Below are 16,666 nucleotides of genomic sequence, written 5' to 3' on the forward strand. Positions count from 1 at the left end.
GTACTAGAGGGAGTGCAGAGGAGGGCGATGAAGCTGCTGAGGGATCTGGAGCACAAGTCTGATGAGGAACAGCTGAGGGAACTGGGGCTGTTCAGCCTGTAGAAAAGGAGGCTGCGGGGAGACCTTATCACTGTCTACAACTACCTGAAAGGAGGTTGTAGCGTGGAGGGTGTTCGTCTCTTCTCCCAAGTAGCAAGTGACAGGATGAGAGGAAATGGCCTCAAGTTGTGCCAGGAGAGGTTTAGATTGGATATTGGGAAAAAAAATTCTTCCTGGAAAGGGCTGTCAGGCATTGGAACAGGCTGCCCAGGAAAATGGTGGAGTCACCATCCCTGGAGGGGTTTAAAAGGCATTTAGACGAGGTTCTTAGGGTTTAGTGCTAGAATTAGGTTATGGTTGGACTTGATGATCCTGAAGGTCTCATCCAACTGAAATGATTCTATGAGTCTATGAATTTCCCAACTTTGTACCAGCTGAATGCTGTGATGAAAGACACCTTCCTTCTCAGTGTTAAGGATGTTTGTGTAGCCAAGTCGTGTGCAGTCTTGGCAAAGGTGTTTGCTGCCAGCCCTGGTTGTCCTGGTGGGCTGGGGGCTGGAAGGGGTGAGGACAGACAGGGGAGCACCATGGCCAAAGGGGACAGGGACCAGGAGGTGGGTCAGGAAGAGACCTGGTGCTACCAGTAATGTGGCAGTGGAGGATGTCTTGGCCACACACAGACCAGGAGGAATGGTTAACTTTGCTCCTGCTCAAGAGAGGTTCTCATGAAGGAAGTTATATAAATATATTGATTCATTAGGACAAAGCAAACTGTGTCCTTCCGAGGAGAAAGAAGCTTCTCCTTCAAAATAGGGAAAGATGCCAAAAACAATAGATTAATATGAGGAATGGGTGGTGTTATGGACTAGAAATCGATGCATTCGATGCGGTGCTGTCATTAGAGATAGATGCTGTACTGGGAGATAAAAATGGAAATGCTAAGCTTGGCTCATGAAAGAAATTATTCATCACTTTGCAGTTCTCTATAGGACAAGTTAAGTACTGTCTGTCATCTGATAAAAAAATAACTGAAAGACATCTCCTGTCATGAAACAAACTGTAGTAGAATGGGGAAAAGTTTAAGAAAATGGTTTCTCAAAAGCTATCTCAAAGGACAGGTTTCGTAAAAGGGCAAAGGACCTGGAAATACCTCAAAGGGCCAACATGAATAGTACTGAAATCACTGTATTTTTCTCTACGCATATGCATATTTTCTGTTTCTGTATGTTTTGTGGTTAGTTTTTATAAACATATACACAAAATATATATAGCAAAGGTAGTAGATATCTCCAGAGTTAACAGTGATGGAATATAAACCATGTATTGTTTATCAACTATGCAGTAAATATATAAATATACATATACTTACAGGTATATATATGTGTAAATATACATGTATATAAAAATTGCATTTGTTTTTCCCTTTTGGTTTCATCATTTTTTGAGATGAAGTGTGTGGACTCTCACGTTGCTTCCTCCCAGTGGAACATCTAGTGCTGTACATTACCAGCCTATCTGTCCACAGCCTTGTACCTGTGAGGAGTAGCTGCTAATGTGGGTGTCATATCAGAAGAGATTTTCAAGACAAAGATAAAGAGAAATTCTCTAGACATTATGAATCTGTGAAAAAATTTTCTTAAGTTCAAAGAAAAAGTGAAGTCATTTTTTTCAGCCATAGTATAAAGAGAACTAGAAATTACCTAATTTGAAGGCAAATAAGCAGTCTGTCTCCCAGGCTTCAGACTTGTACATGAAAGAAGAATCTGTCTTCATAGCATCTGACATCCAAGCGTAGCTTACGTTTTTGGTCACTAGTGAATGTGTGAAGCTGTGTTTGACTAAAAACAGCAGTGAGTATGAAAAAAGTGATGTGTTTGAGCTTTGTCGCTAATTCCAGTTTAAAATGTTCACAGCAACTTGACTAATTGTATTAATTTATTTCTTCTTAAGGCAGAATGGGGAAGCAGAATAGCAAGCTGGCCCCTGAGGTGATGGAGGATCTGGTGAAGAGCACGGAGTTCAATGAACACGAGCTAAAACAGTGGTACAAAGGATTTCTAAAGGACTGTCCAAGTGGTAGACTGAACCTTGAAGAGTTTCAGCAGCTCTACGTAAAAGTAAGTTGTTTAAGTTCCTATTATATGGCTGTAGAAAAAGTTGCAAAGTGATGTAAAGCAACCGTATGGTCAAGAGTTGCCATTTGTTTAAACTAAGGAACACCTCTGCTAGGAGCAACAGTGGTGAGTGGAGGGCAATAAACCCCAAGTGCTGCCCTCATCATCCCAGTGATTTGTATCGCTACAGTGAGCAGAACCAAAAGTTTAGGAAAAAACCCGTGCTTTACCCTTTCATCTTCGAAGTGTGGTTGTGGTCCCGTTCAATAAACCGCGCTGTACCCGTGTAATACCACTGGAACATAAATGGTGTGACTGCTGGACATACTCATCCAAAAGACTGTCCTTCTTTTGGTTTCAACAAAAGTGGTGGTGTTTCATGGCAGCATGCCCTGCAGATAAATTGCGCACTGTGCAGAAAGGATTTCTTTCTCTAAATTTTAAGTGTTGTCTTCCTTTTTTCCCTGTTGTCCCTTTGCCCTCATTATATAGGAAAGGAAAACCAGTCTGGTTGGTTTATTTTCTTCTTATTTTTCATTGTTTTATCAAGTTGAATGTAGTATTTTCCTTACATTTATTATGTATTTATTCTGTAACAAGAAGAGCATGGGGGCAGCATAAGAAGTATATTCATGTTATGAAGATAATAATATTTTAATTCAGAATTGAGTGCCTGCCTAAAGATCAGACACTTCAAAGTAATTTTAATTAGGAAAAATATTGGGTGGCAATGATGAACAGTAGGATCAGAACAGTTCATAAATACAATGTGAGGCTGAATAAAAAAGCCTTTCAAATGTAAGTAGTTAATAATGAGCACACTGACAATTTCTGGAGACAAGTGGGACTGTCTACCCATAAATGCATGCTAAGGCCCTTTCCTAAATTTCTTCAGCCTAGAACCAGCACTGCAAATTATTACCTGGCCTCTTTTTCCTTCTAGTGAATGGTCTAACAAAAACTGTTAACTCCAGCTTATGTAATTAAGCTTCTGTCTTCATATTTTAATATTTATGGATCAAGTTGTTGCCTCACAATCCTTTTCTTAAGAAACTACTCACTTCATAATAGCTGTTATTTTCAGATGGACGAATTTTTACTGCCTCAGATATTATGCTTGTTATTGACTGATAATTTACAGCTTCCATTTTGAATAATACTTGCTGCACATCCACCAAGATCAGACATTTAAGCTGTTAAGGCTTCCTCCCTTTAAAGTGGCATTTAAGTATTCACAGATATTTCATAAGAGACTTTACTCTTGGAGAAATATCAAGAGAGTAAATTCAGTATTATTTTTACAAAAATGGTAGCACAAAACATAATGTGAAGTGCACAGCAGTATTTTGCTCTTGAAGTTTGGAGACAGTTCTGTTGTCTTATTAAGCTGCAATATCTGGCTTTTAGTTTTATGGCCTCATATATTTTTAGACATGCACATCAATTAAGATTGTCTCCCTTGCTTTGGTAGTTATGGGTTTTGAGATCTTCTTTGTAATGCTACTGTCATATATTTAGTCCACTTTATTGTCATTCTATATATAACATCTATATGCAGGGCGAAATACTAATTTTGCAGAGGAGAAACACAATTAGCAGTACTAAATCCAGAGCTTTACTTCTCCTTCTGTCACAGAAATGTTTGTAAAATAATGGCCTTGGGCTCTTGGAGGAGGTAATGGTCTGAGTGCTGTCAGTGCTGGTGGCTTGGGCAGGCGCCAAACTCTTTAGTGACCAATGACAGAACCCGAGGGAATGGCAGGAACATGTGGCATGGGAGGTTTAGGTTGGACATTAGGAAAAGGTTCTTCACCCAGAGGGTGCTGGAGCACTGGAACAGGCTCCCCAGGGAGGTGTCACGGCCCCAAGCCTGACAGTGTTCAAGAAGAGACTGGACAACACCCTCAGACACATGGTGTGAACTGTGGGGTTGTCCTGTGCAGGGACAGGAGCTGGACTCGATGATTCTTGTGGGTCCTTCCAACTCAGGACATTCTATGATTCTGTGACTTCTCCTGTGTAGGACACTCTGCTTGTAGGCAAAACCGCAGGTGCCATCTTTCCAGGAGGTGCTGCCAGCAGGAGACCCAAATCCTTATGATTACATTAACATCATTTCAGTTCCTTTAATGCATATTCAGGGTGAAAATGTATGAAGTGTATATTGATTAATAATTCCTCTATGTGAGTTTATAGTTGGGAGACGTGACATTTTATCTGTTGGTCTGAACTGGATTGTATTGCAGAAGATTGCCATAAATAAATATATTTTGAAAAGAAATACAAGCCTTACTTTCAGTTCAGATTTACATTTTCTTAAGATGACACCATTTCTTTGTTCATGAGAGTTGTGTGGTCATTTTTTATGTGGATCGTTAAAAAGGGTCTTGGTCTTCTGACTAAAATGCAAAGAAAGCTCTTTCCTTTTATTCAGACACAATAGAAAATAGCTTAAAGAGCAGAAACATTTTAGGTTCTATCAGGAGCATTATTTTGAAGTGAATTTCTTTCTTATCTCCACTTGCTTCACTTCCATCATAATTACAGTGGGATGCATAATCTTGGATCACAGAAACTGCATTTTTTGGGGTGAAACTTAAGTAGAAAATGTGTCCTAGAATCACACCTAATGTGCTACTCTGTCTAATGCCTGCTTATAAGCTAGAGTTAATATAAAGTAAAACATCCAGAATATGTGTGATGTGTGGATGTCACGTCCTCAGCACTGAATCTTCCACTCTATGTATTTGCATCAATTGTACTGTGCTGTTTAGTGATGTAGATGAAGTCTGTATTGACTAAAGGGGGAATTACTCTAGTTTGGCTTGGAAGCCTTTCCTGTTGAAGTTTCCATTATGAATACAATCATGCAGTGCTTAAAATAAATAGCAGTTATACAAATGGACTCTGCAGAAGAAGTATTTGCAGCGCTGTTAGTGGAAGTGTCTATAAAAATATTTAGTCAAGAACACCTCTTTTAAATAAAGAGCTAATAGATGGAAATATACTTTCTGCTGTTGAGTATTCATCATTGTCTGCAATCTATTGTCTGCAATCTGCTATTAGTACATTTTGGGGTGGATAGATTCTTCTTGGGATCCAGAATCTGTGGCAAACTATTAGAGCTCATGTTGCTGAATAAGGTGAATGCTTCAGTAGGTTTTAAAATAGTTTATTGAAGAATTGTTTATATACGATAAGCCCAGAGCCACAAAGAGACCTAAATGCTGAAACACCAAGTTAGCTGCCCTAACAGTCTGCACAGGGCTTGGGAGGGGGAGAATTTTGTGGACACCATTGGGAGAAAACTGAAAATCAAGCCAGCACATTGTAAAAAAAATTGGCGAGGCAAAACCACAAGGTAATGCTCAAGACAGGGATTTATATTAAATTCTACTTTTCTCCAGGGTACATGCATCTGTTTTCATATGGGAATTGCATCTTTCAGACCTCTCCTGCAGAGCACTATCTAGGACATTAGAAGTCAAAGCAAAATCAAGTGACTGGAATCCTTTTTCTCTCTCTCTTAAGTAACGAAGATAATGCGAATGCCTCATCTTTACCACAGCAGTTTAAGTACTCATCAAGCTGTAGGAAACTCTGAATCAATTATCGTGTCCCTGTAGATTTTTAATTTGCACAGCTCACCCTTTCATTGCTCTACCTGTGATGAGATTGGCCCTTCTGGGCTGCTGACAATATCACGATTAACCTCTTTTTCTGGAGGAGATAATGGTAAGTAGCATCAGACAGGCTGGAACCTGCAGTTTCCATCTTCAGACTGAATATCCTAACTGTTACGCTTAATCCTCGCTTGCTTTCTTCATTTTCCTTTTTTCTATCCTAAAAGTCCTTAATTCTTTTATATTACATAAAACAGCATTAGCATTGTGGGCAGAGAGCTGAAGGAATTAATATGCAAAAGTGTTATTAAAACAAAATATACCAATAAAACATTCTGGACTGTTCCTATCGTTTTTTAGGGTTTCTTGCAGTCTAGAGGGCCAAATACATTTTTCTTCAGATCTTTTGAATTCACTTGGTTTAAATGAATATGCCCTAGAGTGTGTAAGTGTGCATAATCAGTGCTAATGTTTATGCATGTTTATTAAGTGGAAAATAGGCTTCTGTATTGTGATACTTCTTGGAACTGGGTCACTGAACATGAAAAGCATATCCTCTGGATTAATAACAGAAACAAGCACCTGGTCCTTTAACTGAAAGGGCAGGATTGGGACTCATCATGATATAATGCTAGCATTAAATAATGTGATTTGCTTTGTGAATTTATTACACATTTCTTATTTAGCTATGTTTTGTGGGTTTATAGAGAAAGTTTAGATTAAAAAAAAAAAAAAGTCATGCCTTTTGATTCATTACCATCAAATGGTTTGTCATATTTTTGGCTTCTACCTCATATTTCCTGCCTTGAAGGGAAACAGTTTTGAGTCCTTCAATTTAATATGTGTAGAACGAAAGCATCTCAAAAATCTATTGCAATTTAAGTGGGTATATTTGAAGCCTCTTTTTCTTAATCCAGATTTTCAAGACAGACCAGCATCTTTCTAAAGACAGCTCAGAGCTCCTCAGACTGTCAGGTTAGAGCTGCATTTCAGGCTTTCAGTGGCTGTGAAGAGTGGGATTCCAGAGAAGCACAGCTGTGTTTACAGATGCCCGTAACACAGATGTGGTTACACTGGCAGAAACTAATTTTACCCAGATCATTTCTTTAACTGGAAGAGCTGTGCTTGTTTTACAAGTGCAGTTTGGCCACTTAAGTTCTCCCTATAGTAGGAGTACATTTTAGCTATATTATACTAATATTGGGTATATTATATTAAATATATTTAATATATTTAAGTATATTATACCAATCATATATCGCTAAAAAACTACAGCATGTTTTGAAATCACACATTATAAAAAATACTGATGTACCTCCTCATACAGTGATTTTAGCCCATTTGGTTGCCACTTCCAGATGATCACATCTGGAGTGCTCGCAGTCTTCTGGACAATATGGCAGCGTGTTTGTTGGATGCATCACCTAAATTTAACTGTAACGTAGAAAAAAATATATATATGTATTTATTTATAAACATGACTCTAAAAACTCCTTAAGCAGCTTCATAGTATTGCTGTGTTCTTGATTTTTTTTAAACTGATACAGAATAACAAAACTATTATTGTTACATTAGAGCCAATTTGAAATAGTATTGGATGCAAACAAGTAAAACAAGGAATAGCTGATCCAAGGACCCTACAAAGTGGCTCTACACAGAGGTTAGAAGTAACAGTAACAGTACTGGCATCAGTGGAGGTTTGCTTTGTGGGCATTTGTAGAACAATCTACAAAGATTCTTAATGCTATCCTTAAGCACTTGATACAAATCCTCAGATTTGAGACAATTATGGTAAAGTCATTAGGAACAAATGCTCCTAAAGAGTAAAAAACCTTTCACCAGAAGTACAGTGAAAGTTCCTGTGAAAGGAAAATTAATATAACAGAATCCAAAAGGCAATATGCTGAAAAGCAAATCTCTTTGCGGTCCGGCATTATCACGGGGGAGTGCTTTTCAGGCTGAAGTAAATGTTTAGTGCTCCAAAGCTGTATTAAAATTGGGTTCTGATAACTTCAAAAACAAAAGAGATCGCAATTGCTTTTCATACAGGACTTGGTTAAAAAAACAAAAGGCATGGCCTTGTTGCCTGGATGTATTCCATGCTAAACTGCTTTTGCCATTATTCCTCCCCCTCCTTATAAACATGAATAGGCAGGTTCTGTGCCAAAATGCAGGTCTACTGGAAAACCACATAAGAAGCTTATTATATGTTTCAAACAGAAGCTAAGATTGTCATGCATCAATTTTAAAACAAAGGGGCAGAATGCTTCTTACATATAAAACCCAAATCAGACAAATCCCAAGGGCAGTGTTAACTTTGAAACTGACTTTGAATGATTCGGGGAAGGGGAGGATACTGGTAATATGCCCTTCTGCTGCATTTCTGTCTCTGCACTGATCCCAGGAAAAATAATGGTTTGGACTTAATATCATGTTACGAACCATCTTTTAAAATCTGTTTTTAGTAAACAGAGCTTTAAAGATCAGCAACCCTGTTGAAAAGTAAAATACAGTAAATAAACATGGATTCTCATTTAAGCTGCAAAGTAAAATGAAAATGCTTATTTTCAGAAGAGGACCAGCACACCAAGTAGTGAATTGTTCTGAAAATACAGCCATAAATCACAACATTGGATACTAAGAGCCTTTAACAACTTAGAATGGGGTCAGTTTAGATTGAAATCCTGATGTTACAGAAGCTAATAGGAGTTTTCCTTCCCGATCCTTATTTAAGCACTTAGGACTACTCTGAGCTCTTGAAAGTGTTTATCATTTTGAGCCCCAAGTCCTGTGAATTCCGGTACAAGCTCCATGAACATCCAGTTCTACAAGCTGGATCTGGAGTCTGCAGAGCTCCTCTCATCACGTGTGAAGAAAGTACTCATTGCTAGCTGTCATTTTAAGGCAGCAGTTATGTAAAAACTAAGTCTGTATGGAGGAGTGGTGACAGTAGGGGTCGTGAAGTTAGTAGAAAAACAGTTTCAGAGGCAGAGTAGGACAAGTCCTTGTCTTTTTGCAGCATTACGGCTAGTGGCTAGTTTTAAAGGATAAAATACATTTTTCTTTGCTTCTGTTGCAGAACACATAATGGCCCATATCCTCCAGACGATCTCTGGAGACTCTAAACCTAGAAAATTAGGAAGTCTGACAATTCTAAGAGGTGAAATCTAAATAGCTAAATCTTAAGTGCTCCAAATAGCTTGTGGAGTGCCCAGGCTTGTGGGATGAATCTTCTTGATGCTTGAAGAATTCAGTAACATGCTGACACCCTTTGCATGAGAGACAGGAGCGACGGTCGCATGAATCCATAAAGCAGTCCAACTGTCCAAAGGCATCTCCAAGGCTTACAGAGTCAGCAGATATGTGGGGATGTAAAGGTTTAGTCAAAACCTCTCATTATTACTGAGTATTGAATAGTTCTGTAATTCTGTGGTTGTATGTGGTTCCTGGAGACACTCTAAAATAACATGAAGTCCAAAGCATTGAGGAGAGCATGTCCGGCCAGGGCAAGATGATCCAGCCAGGATCCAGGAGATGATCCAGAAATGCTTAAAAGCCTCACCATGTACATGTATGCCCTGGTTTCCAGCATAGCCTGATAAAAGAATCCAGGCTGGGTAAAGTTTCCAACAATAACATGCAAATTACTTGTATTTCATCTTTTATTTTGAAGGAAGCTCACCAGTTCAAGACACTGTCACGCATTTTTATAAGAGACCTTGTTCCTTTACAGCTCACCTTTGCTCCGTGTTGGGTTCCTCAGAGAAATCAAAACGAATTTGGGATACTGTAATTATTTCTGTAGCAGAACACTGAGTTCGTTAATATGGTTATGACTTCCCTGAAGGGTACTACAGAAGGAGTGGTGCAGTTTGGATGGAGAGAGCCATTGTTAACACAGTGTCAAAGCACCTCAAAGAAAAACAAGCAAACAAACAAAAAACGTGAAAAAAAAGTCAGAGCCAAGTCCCATATCTTTAGTGGTGTTCAAGTTTACTATTTGTTGTAACAGTACTTGTTTTACCATTGTTAAGTAGTCCTCAGAGCAGCTGTCGAGACTGATCAGTGGTTCATGACATTTACCCAACCTGTTGGCAAAAGTCAAGTGTTCGGGATTTCTTTCCTTCTGAAACTTATTTCCTAGCTCACTTCATACCACCTTAGTGCTTTTCTTCTTATCACAAAACTAGTCAAAACCCTTGAGGATGTGCAGTGGAGAGGAGGAGTGGTGATACTGCCTTTTTTTTTTCACATATATTCTCTTCTCTTGCAGGCTGAATAAAATAACCATGAATGGGGCATATATTATGTACGGATAGTTGAGATACAAAAAGGTTAAACCACTTGCTTGGTGTCTTTGGCAAGGACAGGGTTGAAATGATACCATGGGTCAAAATATAAATGTCCCTTATTTTATTTATTTGGAGTAAGATTTTTTTCCTACAGAATGACGTAGGATGGGGTTTCTTTGACTTGCTGGGTTTGTACATGCATGTTATTATGGCACGTCTGGCCAGACTTTGATCAACTGTCTGCTCTAGATCTACACTATGAACTGCAGTCTGTGGTAAAGCTGTGGTCACATCTTAGTGCAAACCTGCATTTTAGGTCTTCAGTAACTTTGATTTGGAAAACCACATCATCCTAAAACTTTTCCTGAAGGCTACTAAGTGTGTGGTTTTGTTACTTGAGACAAAGTGAACAGAGGTCTTTCAGGGACTGTAGCTTGTCACATTTCTTGAACTGTAAACATTTCTGTTTGTTTAAAATGTAAAAAAAGCTGTTTGGTATTACAGGGTTCCTGAAGGAGACTTTGAAACCAGGGCATGTCATTTCAACATTGGAGGAAACTAAAATGATGTAAAGTGTTTTGTTTTAAAACACCGAAGTGTTTTCCTCTGGTATCAAAGTCTGCTTCTAGTATCTCACTTGTACACAAGGCCTGGGGCTGAAAACAGTGTTCTTGTTTCATAAGATTGAACGGGAACTTGGTGCCCTGAACCGAGTCCCTTCACCCTGATGTGACATCCCTGACTCCAGGCCTCAGCTTCACCTCCCCCTCTCCTGCTGGGGAACTCATCGGCCCTTCAAAAAATTCAATCACGTTAGTGATACCTATTTCCAGAGCTTTCCAGATACACAGCTGTGGGTCGCTGTAGCTGGGTACAAATACTCCAAAACTGAAAGGGGTTCGATTAGGCTGGACCATGGCTCTTGCAGCCATGCATTGCATCTCAGCCTGCTCCATCTGCTTGTGGTACTTGGAGATGGCAAACCACTGTTACCACTGCAGCGCGCGCTGCTGTGGGGAGCTATACCTGTGCGAGCAATGGCATGTCAGGTGTTTTTTAAGGGTTCTGTGGTATGGAGAGACATTTGGGAGCTTGCTTAGTTACCAACTTAAATGCAGTTCTTATTATCATGTAGACATTAGTTGAGATTCCAGTCAGGTTTCTACTAATCATAGTCTGAACATTTCCAGTACCTTGGGATATCAACTTTATTTTTCTTCAATAAGAGTAAATTTCCATCTTTTCATATTTAATTAAGGCTCATAGGAATAGACTATTTGCACCAACAAATCTATTGATTGCTGAACTGAGATGACTTACTGCTGCTTGGCATGAGAATTAGCTAGCTATCTTAATTTTATATTCAATCACAAACAAAACAAAATGAGAAAAACATGTGGTTTGGAAGATAAAGTAATCAACACAAGGAAATACAGACTAGAGGAGACTTTGCCATTTTGCTGAAATGCATATGGAACATTCTCAGAAGAGGTTAGTGTGAAATCCACTCTGTATAAGAAGTTCTGAAGTTTGGCTGTCTGGTTGCAGGGATAGCCCAGAACTGAATATGCAGCTTTACATAAAATCTCCCCATAGTCCAGAGAAACAGCAATGCAAGCAGTAATGTAAATCAACACTACGGTTCACCTCAAAGTGAATATCAAAGTCAATTGGGGATTATTTCCATGTTAACAAAGCTAGTAAAAAAAAAAGGCATTACAAATTCTTAGGTCAATAATTGAAATAACATTTTATATGGACCTCAGCAGCAGCTTTCAAGAGAAGTATATTCAATTACAAAGTTATTTCTAGATGTCTGTATCCCCTTTCATTTGGAATTATATACCCTAGATTTACTGTTATCCCTTACTAGGAAATTACCTGTATGCATCCTCATGACTCTTCATAGCTTTCTTTGAAAGTTATTCACTCATTTGCTCCCTGTCAAACTGATCGGGCTAGAACATGGTTAAAGCCCTAGCCCAAGACACACGAGTTTTCGCTGTGTGATTCCTGTCCCTAGTGCGAACACCAAATACACAACTAGTTAAAAGGAGCAGTCCTAGAATTTGCTTTCATGTTTGCAGGCTCCAGCCACCACTACTTTTCCTGTCCATGTTGACTAGATCTGTGTCTCTCTTCTAAATACCTTTTTGGTAGTGGAAACACTTTTATTTGTGTCGGTGTTTATGAATGTAGCAATTACAGTGCTTAATTTTATAATGTGTGTCAGTACAGATAATTATGTAATTAAACCATGTAACTCAAATGATGGAGTTTTCTAAGAATGGACCAATTAAAACAAGAAGTTGTGCTGTGAAAAGCTCCTGGGACACCACAGGTAAAGCCTGCAGATGACTTCAGGGACTGATCCCTCCTAGCATAGAGCTGTTTTCACCAGAATAAACTACAGCCAGCTGCTTTTCAGCCAGCTGCTAAACATGGGTAGCTGGAAGGTGATGCTCTTTGGATGTGGTCCCAGCGAAATGCAGATGTCTTCAGTTCCTTTCAGAGTCTCCCTGCCCACGCACACGTGCCTTATCCCTGCGGGGGAAGGGAAGCAGTTGTTCCTCCCTCTAAATCACTGCTTCCCACTTTCCCTCTCACAGATGCTGGTGTCAATTTGGAAGGCTGGGTGCCTTCATTCAGGAGTAAAACACATCTCCTTTTCTCAGGGTCCCATTTCTACATTTCAGTACGAAGCACCTTCAGCACATTGAGTCTTATATTACACATGGGTTGGTAAACTCGGTACAGACATTATATATATATATCTACAGATTAGACTTTTCTAGGTTTCTTGATTCGGACAAGTCACTTAGGTGGAAATCCACCGCGCTCAGTTGCTTAGTGGTGACCTAACCCCAAAGTTTTCTTGGAGGAATACAGTCATGCTATTTCATGTATATCTAAAGCCACAGGAAGGTGCCGCTGAGCATCAGCTTCTCAGTCACGGTACCGCACACAATTTTCTTCTCATCACTTCTGTTGCTCATTTGTGCAGAACAAGGGACACCTTAGCACTTCATTTATTACTTTAGAAAGTCATAATTACCAATATTGGGCTTTTAAAAATATAATATCCATACATGGCATTTTTTTTGGTTGTTTGGAATTTTTTTTAAGTAATACTTCAGATAACACTTGGACTGAGAAAGGTACATTTTCTGAGTTCCAGTTTATGGTTGTTCTTAAAAAGCCACCAAGAAAACAGTGCTTAAAGTCTAGAACACCTGTTTAAAGCATATCTAATGTCTTTCTTTTTTTTAGTTGGAAAAAATGCTGGTGTGTAAAATAAGGTTCTGAAATGAGAGCTTATAATAGCAATAGTCATATTTAATTGTAAGAGTGCTATGTTAATCTTGGCTTGAAGAAGCAATTATTTATCTATCAATTAGTTTTTGCTACAGTTAAATACATCATTTGACATGGGAAGCTCAACAAATTAGTAGCCCTGTGTTAGAACTGCAAACTCCGTGCCACAAATTAGCCCCTATGGTGTATTAGTCTATCCACTCATTTATTTTTAAGATTCTTTTCCCCTGGAGTTTTTCTGTATAGCAGGAAAATGGTGTTTAATGGGCCTGATGTTATTTTCACAGAGACATAAATTCTGGGGTTATTCTAATGTACGGCCAAGAACAGGGAGAACAGGGCAGTTTATGCTTCAGGAGAACGGGGCAGTTTATGTTTCCTGTGTCTATTGCACTGGAGTATGCTTGAAACATGAAAGGCCATGGAAGAGAGCACATGCTCTAAGAAAACATGTAAGGAAACCTTCTTTTTGCTGTCAGAAAACTAAGTTTCTCATATAGAAAATAACTGCAGGTCCAGGGTGATAAAACTGAGTAAAAAAATAATGCTAACAAAAGGCAAATGTTGGAAATAAGAAGTCTTTCTATTCAGCAGTTTCTTTTAAAGTGTTATAACTCCCAGTTACCTTTGTAAGAATAATGACATTTCTCCAAAGAAATCAGATCTGTTTCCAAAGGCAGATTTTCACACATTCAGCATAAAAATGACAGTAACACGTAGCCAAAGACGTGTGCAAATGATTGCTTTGGCACACAGACTTCTAATAGGCATCCTATAGAAGTGGGCTATCAGTGGGAAATTAGCTCTTGAGCTCTATCCAGCGGGCAATTGTCAGCGCGAGATAAAAGAACTGCATTCTGGCTATCCGAGGGTGGAATTTTTCCTGCGCAGGCACAATAAATAGTTGTTGCTAGCAGAAAAGAGGCTGCCAAATCAACCTATCTGAATAAAAAGGATGTTGTGCTTTACACATGGGAAAAGTGCTCCAGAACAGTTAATCCCTATGAAAACATTATCCCTGCATTATCGCTAATCGTACTTGCCTTCAGGCAGTTTTCAGTTATTTGTTTCCATTTTCTATACATATACCCAGTGTTCTTTATTTCCACATGATTGTTCATCTCAGTCATTTTCTTTGCTCTCATCTATTCTGGGCTCATGCGCATTCGTTTTACATATTGCCAGAATACTTTGGGCTATATTTAAGTTTCCAGATTCATAGAAACATTGTTCTACATACAATGCTGTGAAAGCAAGCACATAGTCCTGAGAGGACCACTGATTTCTGTGGGATGGCCCATGTCACTGTGAAGTACACCAGTGGGCAAGAACACTTTTTACCTTTTCTCCTTCACTTTTATGTAGAGTAAAAGCCTGGAATTATATAAAAATTACATGGAAGTCCTGTATATGTGTGGTTCATGTAACCCTCTGTTTGAAGAAGTCTCTCCCAGGTTTTATTGCCAGAACGTTGGTGCAATAGCTTGGTCAAGGCATAGCTGAAGTCATGTTGTTGTGCAGACAAGATGTCTTGGAACTGAAAGAAAAACAAGGGAAAAAAACCCTCTTTACAAAAAGCAGTCCCTAGGTACTGTGTAGATCATTTACCATTTAACAAAAATGAACCGTAACAGTGCACGAGTCACATGTATGGTGAAGTGGAAGCATTATGGTAGAGGGAGAGTTTGACCAAAGTGAGAATATTTCTTTAGTGTAGTCCATGATGGACTAAAAATACACTTTTTGAATTGTTAAAACTCATTTATTTTATCTGTTGTACTTATCTATTATATCTACCTTGCCCCGTTCTCCTGAAACATAAACTGCCCTGTTCTCTCTCTTTATGTCATGGGGACAGCCTAGATATTAATTTAGGCAGGTGGTAAGCTCCAAACAGACTTTATTCTAACCAGAACTATTTAATGGAAAATGCAGTTTATCAAAAATTATTCAGCACCCTGGCAACATTATAAAACACAGATTTGGATCCTGGTTCAGTTACTATACAGCCAATTCAGACTCAGTGGATCGGATCCCACAACTCCAGAGCAATTATTCAAAATGCTCATCTTCCCACTTATATGAAATGAGGACTTTCAGGGGTACCCAGAAGATCACTTACCAATAAGACAAGGTATCTCAGTCCTTGAGGAGTGTTCCTTAGATGGCCAGTCTAAGGAGGAGAGTGTTCACTGCAGACCTGCTGCTCTGAGGAAGACCAGCCCAAAATGGGGTCTCTGGGGGGCTCCATTTATACCCTAGTTGAATCTGTGCTGTGGACATTTATTGTAGTTGTCCAGAGTTGTCAAGATACTTCTCTTAGCCAAGGCATTTTATTGGTCAAGGGTCAAACATGGGGCATGTGTATGACCACGGTGGTCCATTGGTGTAGCAGTTTTTGGTGTTTTCAGAGGGAAAAGGGTAAAAGGGGGAAAGTGCATCTGCCACACCTTATTACAAGGGCAGTCCAAGATCAGAAAGCCAGCCTGATCCATTAGGCAAAGGTGGACCTTATAGTTGAAAACTTTTCGAAAATATGAGCCTACAAGCTCTCGCAAGATTCTGCATAGCAAGCAAAATGAGGGGGCATAGTTGAGTGTTCATTATTCACTGCTAATGGAGCTGAACTGTCCAGAATCTTTCACTTGAACTAAAATGAAATGTCTTTAGAAATATTTTTGAAATGCCTTCCTTTAAATCTTTGAACTTATACATTTCTCATTTACTGTGTCAGAGGTTTAGGGTTTTTTTTCTCTGTCTTTTTTTTATTTTTAATTTTTTTTTGGCAGTAGTGACAGTTATATGAGTGGTGGTGGTGTCAAACAGCACAGCTTTGAGAAATAAAAGGAGATTAAAAAGAAAAATAGAGGCTGGATAAGTGTAAGCTTACATTTATTTTTATAAACCTATAGATTTTAAAAATTAAGACAGACGATGAAGAGAATGTTGGCAGGGGGACATTGTCTGGACAATCCATTCCACGTTTCATGTTATACATCTGTAATAAAATGTATGGTTCTGAAGAACTGTATTGCAGTCTTTAAATAACATTAGAAATGAACAGATTGAATAGCCAACGGTCCTGTTCAAATCCATGGAAGATTTGACACTTTCTGTGGGACTAAAACATGACTTGCACTTTACCAGTTGCTTGTTTTATAATATATTATCTATTCTGCAAAGAGTGACAGATGGCCTTATGACTGGTTTTTGTTTGTTGTTTTTTTGTAATGAGAATATGTTCACTTCTTTTTTCTTTTGTATGGAAATTCCTTCTCTCTTG

General features: G+C 38.8%; 1 protein-coding gene across 4 annotated transcripts in view; it reads left to right on the forward strand.

The window, feature by feature from the left end:
• Positions 1-16,666, forward strand: part of VSNL1 (visinin like 1) — a 91,937-nt gene that overhangs the window by 38,324 nt on the left and 36,947 nt on the right. For all 4 annotated transcript variants that reach the window (XM_082048274.1, XM_082048276.1, XM_082048275.1 and 1 more), the window contains one exon: positions 1,990-2,156. In XM_082048274.1, the coding sequence (XP_081904400.1) occupies positions 1,995-2,156 (162 nt within the window). In that variant the 5' untranslated portion in view covers positions 1,990-1,994. The remainder of the gene's footprint in view (positions 1-1,989; positions 2,157-16,666) is intronic.

The sequence above is a fragment of the Streptopelia decaocto genome, assembly GCF_964273445.1.
Source record: "Streptopelia decaocto genome assembly, chromosome: 3".
Lineage (NCBI taxonomy): Eukaryota > Metazoa > Chordata > Aves > Columbiformes > Columbidae > Streptopelia > Streptopelia decaocto.